Source organism: Diplotaxodon limnothrissa, linkage group LG1 (assembly GCF_057381915.1).
Source record: "Diplotaxodon limnothrissa isolate DT_005_m linkage group LG1, D_limnothrissa_male_GT1.1, whole genome shotgun sequence".
Classification (NCBI taxonomy): Eukaryota; Metazoa; Chordata; class Actinopteri; order Cichliformes; family Cichlidae; genus Diplotaxodon; species Diplotaxodon limnothrissa.
This window is the reverse complement of record NC_140596.1, coordinates 29,054,629-29,067,612: the sequence shown is the minus strand read 5'-3', so window position 1 is coordinate 29,067,612 and position 12,984 is coordinate 29,054,629. Positions and strand designations below refer to the sequence as shown.

The following is a 12,984-nucleotide window of genomic DNA, read 5'->3' as shown; positions in this document are numbered from 1 at the left end:
CATCAACACATGCCTGAGAGAGGGTTAACTGGTGTCAGAGCACTTGGCTGTCGTTATGATTTGCTCCAGTGGTGTCAGACATGAGCGCCTTCCTCTAAAAAACAAAACAATGCAGGGTGGAGCAGGTTTCACATGGATTTTTGCACAGATGTTATCTGAGAGGAAAATAAGCCTCACTGCTTTAGCATCTGGTAATAAACAAAGGTTAATAAAGGCTTACAGATGCTGTCAGGTGGCTCCCAGCACTGACACTGACACAATTCAACCAGTATAGCCAGAAAAAAAACGAAAGACAAACCAGCTGGTAAAATGCACATTCAAACTTAAGCCATAACTAAACACCACTGTAATATTCCTACCAGTGTTTTTGATGCATTCATGAATTCATCAGTCGTTATAGCTCTCCACAGCATCACAACGCCTGCTGTTATAAAGTGAACAATAGCGTCCAGTGTCACACAGCTGCTATTCCCACACACAAAGCCACATTATATGTGTGCCATTGCAGAATTTATTACAGGCAAAGGAAAGTATTTAAAAAGGCTACAGAACAAAGAAAGGAGACCATAAAACACTCCGAATAGCCAGGTTTAAATTTAACCAGACTTTGCTATCTATGTACACCCTTTCCTTCTGTTATATCACTGCCTACTTATATATATATATATATATATATATATATATATATATATATATATATATATATATATATATATATATATATATATATATATATATATATATGGGGAGAGAGGGGGGGGAGAGGGGAGAGACATAACGATGTTTTCATAAAAGTATATATAAACGCGGCACTCATCTAAAGTATATATAAACGAATATTCTTTGGTTAGAAGCTAAGCAGGTGTTGTGTCTCCCCCTGGCGGTTGACTAGATTTATTACATCACTTAAGCTCAGCTTGACCCGGATCCAAAATCCTTAAACCCAGTGATTATATCCTGTAGGTCACGTTTTACTACAGTTTGGAAGAAATGGCGGACATGGATGAATTGTTCGGGAGCGATGGGGACAGCGACAACGACCAGCGAGGTAATGTTGCCCGAAACTCGTGGCTTATATTGTTTAATCATCAGTTTGTGCATTTAGATGAGTGCCGCGTTGTGCGCAGCTGCGTAGCAGAGGGGAGCTTTAACGCGAGAGTGAGGTGTGGAACGTTTCGCGGATGTTCGTTATATCGAGGCAGGCGTTAATAATGTTAATGTGTTTTAAACGTTGGCTTTAATGGAAACCATCGTGGAGTTCTTTTATCCTTCACCTAGTTTCACTTTTCTTTTTCTTTCTTATTTTCTTTTTCCTTTTAAAAAAAAAATCGGTTTTCAGTGTTTGGATTCACGTGATGTGTCTGAGACGGAGGGCCATGGCTTAAGTTGTTTTGTTGCTGTGGTGCAGGATGTGATCAGCGCTCATGTTTTTTTTTTTTAGCAGCACGACTGCAAATATACATTTTAAGACCTTAAAAAAACTTAATTCCCTTATGTCAAAATTAGAATTGTCTTCACGCACAAACTGGTGCAGCACCTAAGTTCACCTACATAATCTTTAATTTCCACAGACTTGCTACTAAAATGATTTTTACAGAAAGAAGAACAGTACGAGAAAACCGTATGACACTGTGTATTTCAGTACTCACTGTTGATACAGCCGTACATAAATAATATTGTGATTGCATCAGATAATCCCATACAAACAATTGTCAGACATAACAGTATTTATTCAAAAAAGGTCTAAATATAATAATATGGGTATTATTCAGAGACATAAATATATTATGTCTGTATGAGACAAAGTGTGGAAAACCATCAAAGCACTTTGTTGTGTTGATGCTGAAATCTTCTAAAAAGTCTACAAAAAGGAGCTAACTGATATCATCTTTGCTTCTTTTTGTCCAAAAGTAGTTGATAATTGGAAGCTTTTTCTGGCATCACTCGTTTTTTCCATAGAAATACTGTGATTTTGTACCCCAAAGAGACTTAAGGTGGTTATAAATAAATAAATATTATTTCTTTTAAACAGGATTGCCCCCAGCCCTGCTTTGTTTGAACAAAACACTGGTATATGGAGAGTATGAGGATTTAAACAAGCTGAGCTTCACCTTTTTAGTCACACATTTGTAATGTGAGAGGAGTGAGTAACATCTGTTTGGCACTACAAACTAGAATAAATCGGACTGCTTTATCTCTTTGCAGAGTCTGGCTCCGGCTCTGGTTCAGAGTCGGAGCAGGAGAGGCCTCGTTCTGTCAGCAACGCTTCAGGCAGCGGCAGTGACAGCGAGAGGGAGCGGGATGATGATGATGACGAGTACGAAGGCCAGGAGGCCGGCAAGCCCAGCATGAATAAGGTGCATTTTGCAGACATCGTTCAGACAGCCGCCTAATCAGTCGTTCAGCTGTGAATTTAGCCACTGAAAATACTGCTTCAACTTAGGGCTGGGCCATATTATACCGTTCACGGTAATACCGGTATAATGTTAGGCAACGATAGGAAAATGAAATATCGCGATAGAATGGGAGTAAAACGCGCATGCGCAGTGCCTTTGTTTTCATACGCACATGGCCGATTGTTGAGTGAAACAGATGAACCAGAATTGGTTTGTAAAAATGGTGCAACTTCAGTGATGTGGAACTGGTTTGGTGTTTGTCCGTCAGATACACGACAAAGCACATTTTTTTGCAGAACATGCAAGCGGCCGTTGTTATTGTCATATTTGTCGGACTAAGATGCTCTTAAATCTGGGAGTAATCTGGGTCCTAAACTCCGTATGTTTCAGGTCAAACAACACTGCAGCATCACTTAGAGTTAAAAACTGTCTAAATTCTTTCATCTTTAATAAAACGATCAGCATTGCTGCTTTACCAGGTGTAACTATAAAGTTTAACTTCCAGGCATCCATGAAAACAAAAGTTATTACATTTAACGGAGTTAGAAGTTAGCAGGAAGCTAGCGGAAGTTAGCTCGCTAGTTTCGCTAGTTACCTAAGCATGATATAGCACGTTCTGACGGAGAGATTTCTGAAAAAAATCAAACGTGCAGCTCTGCTATCACTTCCAACATAAATGAAGACAGGAAACTAAACAGCAGTGACGTTTGTAGGGTTACTGAAGTTGGGCTAGCTGGTATATAATGATGTGCTACGTGATCGCTAGCGACACAGCTATGTTAGCATAACATAAACAGTGAAGCTGGAGGACGAACACTAACACTTTTCCACTTATAAAAGTTAACGTGAAGGTTCTTCATGGTTAGAGACAAATGCAATCGCATGGCAGGATACTGTAAACGGACCAAACTTCAGTCAGGAGAACAACTGAGATAATCCATCCATAATACGAGGTTAGTCATTAATATACTGCAACAACATGGGAATAGAGCAGCTGCCAGAGAATTCAACATTAATGAATCAATGGTACAGAAGTGGAGGAAGCAAGAAGAATGAGTTTAATAAAGTTTGATTTATCTGACTGCTTTGTTTCGCTTAATGTGCCTTATAATCCCGTGTACCTTATGGTCCGAAAAATGCGTACTGCACACTGCAGTTTAATGTTGCAAAGCACCTCTTTTTAACTTCAGTGGATATTATACATGGTTATGCTCAGGATATGTCAGCCCATTTCTACTGTAAATGCCTTTTGGTTAAACTTTCAGCAAGGAATTTGCATTTGCACTGTTACATTTTTATAAAGCTTTAATGTACATAAAAACCAGCTTCTTGTTTAAGTGAAAATAAATGGAAGGTTGTCTTTTTGCGCTAGTAATGTTGTGGAGTTGTATTTTGTCTCGCATCAATTATATCGTCGGTTATATCGTTATCGCAAATTTTCAAATATATATCGTGATAAATATTTTTGGCCATATCGCCCTGCTCTACTTCAACTTCCACAGTGACCTCAGAGAATTGTATTCCTTTTGTAATGTTAATCATGCATTGACTTGAGTTAATAAACTTTCAACCTACCTCAAACCATCTAGTATGTTTATCCCACAATGAAGGTGTCCTGTGTCTGCAGTAGAAGGACTGAGGCGTGCGTGTGTGTCTGTGTGACGATACAGTCATGAGCTGCATCTAAACGTACTCATGTGTCTTCTCCGTAACAGGAGCTGTTTGGAGACGACAGTGAGGATGAACAACACAGCGGAAGCGACAACCAGTCTGAGCGCTCGGGGAACCAGTCAGATGCCAGCATGCGCTCAGACCGCGGGGACAACGATCACTCCGACGCAGAGCAGCACAGCGGCTCGGACCGTGACCATCGAGATGAGGATGAAGACGAGGAGGATGGGGGTCACCGGTCGGACGGAGGAAGCCCGGCTGGCAGCGGGATGTCTGGCGGTGGGAGCCCTCGTTCTGACAGGGGCAGCGTTCGCTCAGACAGAAGGTACGACGTCTCACACAGGCTGCAGCTCACCGTTGTTTAACTGAGGTCGTTGATGGCACGGAGATCGGGATGCTAAAATATATCTTTTCCAGTTTGAGAAACGCAATCAGGTCTTTGATCTGTCATAAGGAAGTGGATGGGGGATTAAGTGACTTCCAGAGGAATAAAAATCAGAATATATGTTTACCGTGTTTGTTCTTATTCAGTATGCACAGCGATCCTGGGACTCCGCAGTCGGGCCCGGGCACACCGCACAGTGACGGCGAAGCTTCAGGGAGGGAGAACCAATCGGAAGATGAGAAGTGGGGCGGAGAAGCTAAGAGCGACCAGTCGGAGGACGAGGAGGAGAAACGCCACTACTCTGACGAAGAGGGAGAAAATTCTGATGATGAGGGACCGAGGAACAGGAAATCAGGTACAACCCCCAGGATCTGCCGCTGAGCCAGCCTCCAGGGTTAATCTTTTTACACAGTAAATTTCATGGATTGGGGCCATATGTGAACATTTTATCCCGAGCTTAAAACTCAGAGGTTAATATGAGATTAATTTTTCACACAGACTCTTTGCACGAGGCGATGAACTGTTTTCCTTTACTGTAAGATGTGCGTGGGTGTCCCGTGCCTCCACTATAAACGTGACATGTGGAAAATGATACATAAAATTTCTTGGTTTTGTTTTTCAGAGTCTGCAAAAGGAAGTGACAGCGAAGATGATTTCATAGGACGGAAACCCAAAGCGAAAGCCGCCTCCGATTCCGATTCAGACAGCGATGCTGAAACAAAACGTAAGCCCTAACCTTACTGGGTCAACGTAGCAGCAACGATTTGTCTTTTGTTTCTGCTGCTGAATTTGATATTTTTATGGTACTGAAAGTTATCCGTACTCTTCCGCAGCAAAGAAGGCCGCAGCAGATGACCTGTTCGGAGAAGCGGACGACATCTCTTCAGACAGCGATGCAGAGAAGCCCCCGACCCCGGGCCAGCCCCTGGTATGTGTCTGTTCTCTCACCCTCTGTTCTTCTCTGCACTCATCACACTTTTAAACGAGATCCAAAATCCCCTTTTTCTCTAAGCCTCTCTGAGCTGATCCCTATTGTCATGGGTCACTGGATTATACAGTGTTTGTTCACTTGTTCGTGTGTGTGTGTCTAGGATGCAGAGGATGGTATGGAGGGGGAGCAGGCAGAAGAGGAGCCTGCGCCTGAAACTCGTATTGAAGTAGAGATCCCAAAAGTCAGCACTGACTTGGGATCCGACCTTTATTTTGTCAAGTTGCCCAATTTCCTGTCTGTGGAGCCCAGGTCAGAGCATGTGCAGTGTAGATAGATGGAAAAATTATTTTCACTTGATGATAAGATAATTAGATGTTCTTTGACGCTGTCTTTTCTTTTTCTTTTTTTCCCTTTTAGGCCGTTTGATCCTCAGTACTATGAGGATGAATTTGAGGATGAAGAAATGCTGGATGAAGAGGGGCGGACCAGGCTCAAACTGAAGGTCTGTGTAGATTGGAAATGACGGATGACAGATTTTATTTATTTAGATTTTTTTTCCTACGTCACCTGATGTTCATCATCTTCTCCCCACAGGTGGAGAACACAATCCGGTGGAGAGCGAAGAGAGACGAGGAGGGAAATGAAACCCGAGAGAGCAATGCGCGCATTGTCAAATGGTCCGACGGCAGGTGTGTGTTACGTCAGGCTGGATGCCACGGGGTGCGACACTGCGATCAGGACATAACTCTGTACTTGGCACGCTTTTCAGTCTCCCATTCTTTCCACAGCATGTCCCTCCACCTGGGGAACGAAGTGTTCGATGTTTACAAAGCTCCACTCCAAGGAGACCACAATCACCTTTTCATCCGACAGGGCACCGGGCTGCAGGGACAGGCCGTGTTCAAAACCAAACTCACTTTCAGGTAATGCACTAACATGCCAGTGTGGCTTTGGTAACAGGCTGCTGTTTCCTTTTAGGCACAGACTGAGAGTTGCGAGGGAGACTCCTCCTCCGTCTGGCTCCCTGACAGTAGAATATGTTCTCAACAAACTCCGGGCTACCTCTGCAAACAACAACAACAGCAGCCACAATGGCACCCTTCATTCAGGCTCCATTTAGAAATGTACTGAATGCTTTAAGTCCCCGGATCACCTTGTGCAAGCTGCACAGGTTTCTCCCAGTAAGAACTGTTTAAGCTTCTTAGCCCCCCCCATCCACCTGAATGTTCTGTCTTTCACCCCACATGGGTCTATGAGGGCAAACCTGCCTCAGTGTGCAACAGGCCTCCGTGTTCCCAAACAGAACATTATTACAGTTTGTTCCCTTGGAGCATTAACATTTGAGTTTTGATTAGGATTAGAACTGCTCAGCGTGCAGATGGTTACAATGCTTTTATTTTCCTTTTAAAAGCACCTTTAACTCTTTTAAAGCCAGAAAATTCACGTTTAAAAAAAAAAAAATGTGAGCACCTAAAGAACATACTGTATGACAAGACTTCTTCATTCACGAGGTCATTTGATACGACAGTGAACTTAAGGTTACAGATAAATACATTTTCTTAAATAAGCCAAACAGACACATGACTCTGTCATTCACAGCTTCGAGTGGTCTCAGCATCGTGAGTGATTTGTGTTAAATTTAATGCATTTTTAATAAATGCATAGATTATATTTGTGGTGATATTTTCATAAGTCATCATTAAATGAGGGAGCTGAGGCCAGCAGTTAATGTTTGTATTGTAAGAACATTGTTGGGGATCTAATAACGTGAGACACTCGACAACAACAGATGTCTTTGGTGAAGTCAAACGAACACAGTGTGTTCTTTTAATCAAGCAGACATAATTGATGAATTTGTTACGTCATACCTGGCTTAGAATTGGGGGCTTTTTAATGCGCCAGCATTGTTTACATCCATGTACGCCTACTTAATGAGACCACATTTACACTCAACAGCCAGTTTGCTAGGTACATCTTGCTAGTACTGGATTAGACCTCTTTTTGCCATCAGAGCTACTTTAATTCTTTGTGGCAGAGATTCAACAAGGTGCTGGAAACATTCCTCTGAGATTTTGGTCCGTATTGACCTGACAGCTTGAGATGAGTTGAGCTTTGTGACATGGTGTGTTATGCTGCTGGAAGGAGCCATTAAAAGATGGGTACCCTATAGTGTTAAGGGACTGGGCACGGTCAGCAGCAGTAGTAAATAGGCTTTGGTGTTGTGATGCACAGTTGGTACTCTATGGGGTACACGTGCGCCCAACCCCTTTACACCACCACCAGTAGCGCCTTGAACTTTTGATATAAGGCCAGATGGATCCATGCTTTCATGAATTTAATGCCAAATTCTGAACCTGCCATCTGAATGTCACAGGAGAAATCTGGACTCATCAGATCAGGCAGTGTTTTTGTCTTCTGTTGCTCAATTTTGGTGAACCCAGGTGAATTGTAGCCTCTGGTTTCTATTCTTAGCTCACAGGAGCGGCACCCAGCGTGGTCTTTTGCTGCTGTAGCTGCTGCTTACAGGTTTTTATGTGATATTCGTTCAAAGATGCTCTTCTGCATATTTTCTCTTTTTATAAACTTTCCCAGTAAACTCTGGAGATGGTTATGTGGGAAATATCCAGCAGATCAACACTTTGTGAAATAGTCAGGCAGCCCGTGTGGCACCAACAACCATATCACATTCAGAGTTCCCCTCAGATCACCTTTCTTACTCATTCTGATGCTCAGATTGAACTTCAGTAGGCCATCTTGACCATGCTCTGAGTTGCTGCCACGTGATTGGCTGATCATATATTTCTATTAGGGAACAGTCAAACAGGTGTACATAAGAAAATGGCACATTTTGTTTTATTTTTTATTGTGTTTTATTTAATCCACACCTGCTCTCAGTGCTTGTTGCTGTGTAGCCGTGAATCATTGTGAACAGAGATTCCACAGCAGCAGAGTGGGAGTCTCTTTCTTATTAGCAAGACATCACAAAATAACATCAGAGGTTCTCTATATGGAGCTCATGGAAATGTGTGAAAGCACAGGGCAACATAAAGACCAGCATGTACCTAATGCTGCATGACCTAATAAAGATGACAGTTAGCTATAAATTAGCTTGTGCTTTAGTTTCCTTCTGCATTACATTACTGGCAGGGATATGCTTAACATGCCCTGTGTGCAATGTGTTTGCCCAAGATAGAAATAAAGCGTGCGATATTAAAAACTCCACAAGGTAGATTTAATGAGTGTGGGCTAAAACAGGTTTGGCAGTCGATACTGTGTTTTTCTTTCTGCCTGTTTGCAACACAGAGGTGTGATCTATGTGTTAAAGAAGAAAAGGGAAAAAATGTGTGAAAACCTCCCACTCTTAAGAGATTCACTTTTATGAAGACGTACTGGGGAAATGTTATTATTCAGGTTGTTTTTTCTGCACTTCCAGACCCCACTCCACAGACAGCGCCACCCACAGGAAGATGACCCTGTCTCTGGCTGACCGCTGCTCAAAGACACAGAAGATCAGAATCCTTCCCATGGCTGGACGAGATCCCGAGTCCCATCGCAATGAAATGATCAAGGTAGCACGAGCCGTCCGGTGTGGGAATTCTTTTGTTACCACAGAGACCGGAAGAGTGAGATGAGGTCAGCTGTTGACAGGCACCATGGCTGCTTACATAATAATATAACCTGACATGCTTGCATAATGTGGTCACGCAGTGGCGAGTGAAATGGAAACTGAGTCAACCAGTCTAGAGTTCTGGTGATGCGTTTACTGTCGGCTCGAGAAAGACTGCAGATTACATTGTTCTTCACTGTTCAGCATTAGCTTAAAATGGCTTTTAAAACATATAAACACACATTTGTCTCTTTGTATTTTAAACACTCGTGTCCTGCATGATGACGTCTAATGTGCGTCAGTGGGGATTGTGCGAGTTTGAATAATTAACAATAGACGCCCAAATACTAGACATCAATTACGCTTCCCCCATTGTTTGTAGTCAGTACTCCCAGTTGGTGGTTCTTAAGTTATCATAATTACAGTTCAACAGCAACAAGGGTCCGTGCCTTTATACAAGTGTATGCCAGTCTCACATTTCCACAGAATGTGGATTTCAGGTGTAATTTCAGTACACTTCATAGGTCCTTCCCTCTGTTGTGCCTCAAACAGCCCAAACAGGCTGTTTCAGTACCAGCAGCTGAAATCAGACATCTGTTAGATGTGGTAGGAGCAGCTAAAATGTAGTAGATGTGGAAAAGGGTGGTAATTGGCGACAGAAATCCTTAAGCTTGCACTAAAGTACAAAAAACACACCAGTAGCCCACAGCACAGTCTTTGTTTATAGGTTTTAAATGTCTTTTAAGTTTCCACAGTTTCTAATCGCTTCTGCAGTGTCATAATTCTGACACTGATCTAGCCTTTGGGCAGACAGTCAAAGCTAATCATAATGGGAGCTTCAGTAGCTGCGCAATGTGTAGATTTCTAGAGCAATGGTGGGCAGAGGGGGCCACAGGTTGTCGTGTACCCACATTAACTGCCCACTCCTGCTCTAAAGCCCATGGGGTGTTGAAGCTGTGGCTCTGGAGATCCATGCAGGAAAAATGGATAAGGAATGCTTTGCTTTACCACCAACACTGCTGGCTTTAGTCAAAATCAAATTGAAACTTTATTTTATTTGCTTTCACTATTTTTTTTTTTATTTTTTTTTAAGATATTAGACTGTTATATTTTTTATTTACTATCAAAGTAGCCTCCTTTTGATTGGATTCAGGTAGGACTCAAAGTAAACAGCATTGCTTTTAGTTACCCAAGTCAAGCTTCTGTTTCAAAGTATGCTGAAACAAGCTAATGGATATTTTTTTTTTCCCCTCTCTTCACAATTGTTTCATTGTTGGTAATAAAAATAAGAACATGATAAATGAATTTGATTAGATTAGAAAACACAGTATTATTGTAATGAAAATGCAAAGTTAAAGCACAAAATACTAATGATCATGAAGAGTAGTCACATGTGGTAAAAGATTTGAAGTATTTAGATATATTAGTAATACTGATGGGCTAAGTTATACACAGTAGACACTTTATTCTGTGAAAGCTGGGAAATTCTTTTGCCACCGCAAACATATGGCAGGTAGCTTAAATAAGTAGGAACATCAAGACTTAAATATGCTTTTTGAGGGTTCAAGAATTGCTTAAAAACGGCTCTTTTGATAGTAAGGTTTGCTATAGACATATTGTAGATGCCTAATAATGTTCAGACTGAGTAAGCGTGTGTTCCTGTTTAAAGTTAAAGGTTATTGAAGCACATTTTTGACTAACTGGCACTAGCTGATTGTCAAACTTAAAATGGGCAGGAGGGCAAATGTTTTAGAAAGTAATTACCCTTTCTCTCGTTTGTCCTTACTCTGCCTGCAGTTGTCCTTTTATTATAGGACAGCTAATTCTGTTTATTCCAGTGAGGAATTGTCATGTTATAGGAATAACAGAACAACAAGCAGGTCAAATGTACTTTAGAGCAAAAACGAATAATAGGCTCATTTCTTATTGTTTTTTTCCAACAAGGCCAGCTTATTGCTTTAAAGGGAAATTAATTAGACTTTTCCCACACCTAACATAAAAAGCGACCTTTTTTCTCAGTGTGTTTGGGGAAAAACAATTAACAACTAAGCAGCTAGAAATTAAATGCCTTGAAATGATTTTTGTATAAATTCGCCACTCGGGTCTGTCTTGGCAGAAAGAGGAGGAGCGGCTGCGAGCCTCCATCCGCAGGGAGTCCCAGCAGAGGAGGATAAGGGAGAAGCAGCATCAGAGAGGCCTGAGCAGTAGCTACCTGGAGCCCGATCGCTATGACGACGAGGAAGAGGGCGAGGAGGCGATCAGCCTTGCAGCCATCAAGAGCAAGTATAAGGGTGGAAGTGGCCTGAGAGGTGAGGATGACTGCGTTTCACATTGACTGCTGTCGTTTTGTTTCTATAATTTTTTTTCCTCGTATGTTGAGACGTGTTTGGGAGTTACAGAGGCCTGATGCACACGCTCTTCTCTTTCTGCCTCACGTACAGAGGAGCGAGCCAGGATCTACTCATCAGACAGTGATGAAGGTTCTGATGACGATAAAGCCCAGAGGCTGATGAAGGCTAAGAAGTTGGACAGTGACGAGGTAGGTGCAGTGATGTGGTTGACAGACAGGGGGCGGTGTGAGGCTGGACACCGTGTAGAAAAAAAGCCAACTTTTCTCATTATCCTTTGTAACTAAGCAGGACAGCAAAAGCTAGACTCTTCAGAGCAGGAAAGCTTTTCTGCACTCACTGTTGAAGTGTAACTGAACGCTGTATGTACTCCTGTCACAGGAGGGCGAGGGATCAGGCAAGAGAAAGGCAGAAGATGACGAGGAAACGGGCACCAAAAAGGCAAAGAAGTATGTCATCAGCGACGAAGAAGACGAGGAAGACGACGAGGAATAATTCATCTTCCCTTATCATTCCACTGTATTATCAGTGCTCAGCCCGCATGGCATATAAACAGCCATATTTTTTGTATATTTTCTTATGACCTGTTTGTGGGTGGCTGTGTCTGTGTGTTTGCTTGTTTATGTTGTGTACAGAAGAGGTGAGAAATAAAACAAAAAACGGTGGTTTTATGTAACCAAAGCTTCTCGAGGCCTCTTCATCTTTTTAACACCATGAATCATATATATATGAATCACGCTGTTGCGATGTTATGAAACAAACTGTTACGTTTCGAGGGGAGGCTGTTAATGGCATAATTGCTGTGGGCTGCCGAAAGATTAAGTTAATGGCATAGAAGCAGCATCTGCCATTTCTGTTCCTCTCCCTCATGTACACACATAATTGACCAGTGTTTTCAGTGCGCTGGTTTAGAGGTGGTGGGGTTTTTTGGTTTTGTTTTGGGTTTTTTGCAGTTCGTGTGAATGTTTCAGGAAAGAACCGGGGAGTGTAGTGTTGTCAGAGGAGGAGACGATGCCAAAACCCACCTGATAGAAGACACAAGAGATTAGAGGATTTGGGGTTTGAGACAAAGGAGCTGTAGTTCTGTGGGAGAAGATCCCCCCCCCCCTCAATAACCTGCCTGCAGAGGAAGGAGTAGGAATATCTACTTCTTCCTGTACAAGCAGCTGTAGGAAGTCCCAAGCTTTCACTGGCACCCCCTCTGATATTCTAACCCATGCCATTGCTACACCTCTGCTAAACATCCAGCCCTTATAGGGCCTGCTAATAGATACCCTTTTAAATTGTCAACCATAGATCGGTGCCATTATTATTGCCAAATCGTCACAGTTTCAACTGTCAGGACACCAAGGGTTTTAGAAGATGTGAAACCTCACAGGAACCCTGCAGACTTGAATTACATAGTCATATAAACAAAGAAAACATTTTAAATCTCATATTAAAGTGAGATATGACAGCCTGCCTGCAGCTAAATGCTGTAAAAGAAACACTAATTAGTGTTACTATTAGCAAGCTAACCTGGCTTATTATTCTCCAAACTGCATAAACAACCTGTTTGCTTCACTGAGCAATGTGCAGGTTGAGACCAACACAGGCAGCTGCAGCCACTATAACAGTGAAGCATCACTTCAGTTGATTCATGACAG

At 42.2% G+C, this 12,984-nt stretch overlaps 1 protein-coding gene across 1 annotated transcript; it reads left to right on the top strand.

The window, feature by feature from the left end:
- The first annotated feature begins 989 nt into the window (after nucleotides 1-989).
- Nucleotides 990-11,996, top strand: leo1 (LEO1 homolog, Paf1/RNA polymerase II complex component). The gene is made up of 14 exons (XM_085356847.1): nucleotides 990-1,048; nucleotides 2,206-2,357; nucleotides 4,112-4,392; nucleotides 4,599-4,807; nucleotides 5,075-5,176; nucleotides 5,286-5,380; nucleotides 5,544-5,692; nucleotides 5,801-5,885; nucleotides 5,978-6,072; nucleotides 6,172-6,306; nucleotides 8,817-8,952; nucleotides 11,107-11,299; nucleotides 11,432-11,529; nucleotides 11,720-11,996. The coding sequence occupies exons 1-14, from the start codon at nucleotides 991-993 to the stop codon at nucleotides 11,831-11,833; spliced, it is 1,902 nt and encodes a 633-aa protein (XP_085212973.1). The 5' UTR covers nucleotide 990; the 3' UTR covers nucleotides 11,834-11,996.
- The last annotated feature ends 988 nt before the right edge of the window (nucleotides 11,997-12,984 follow it).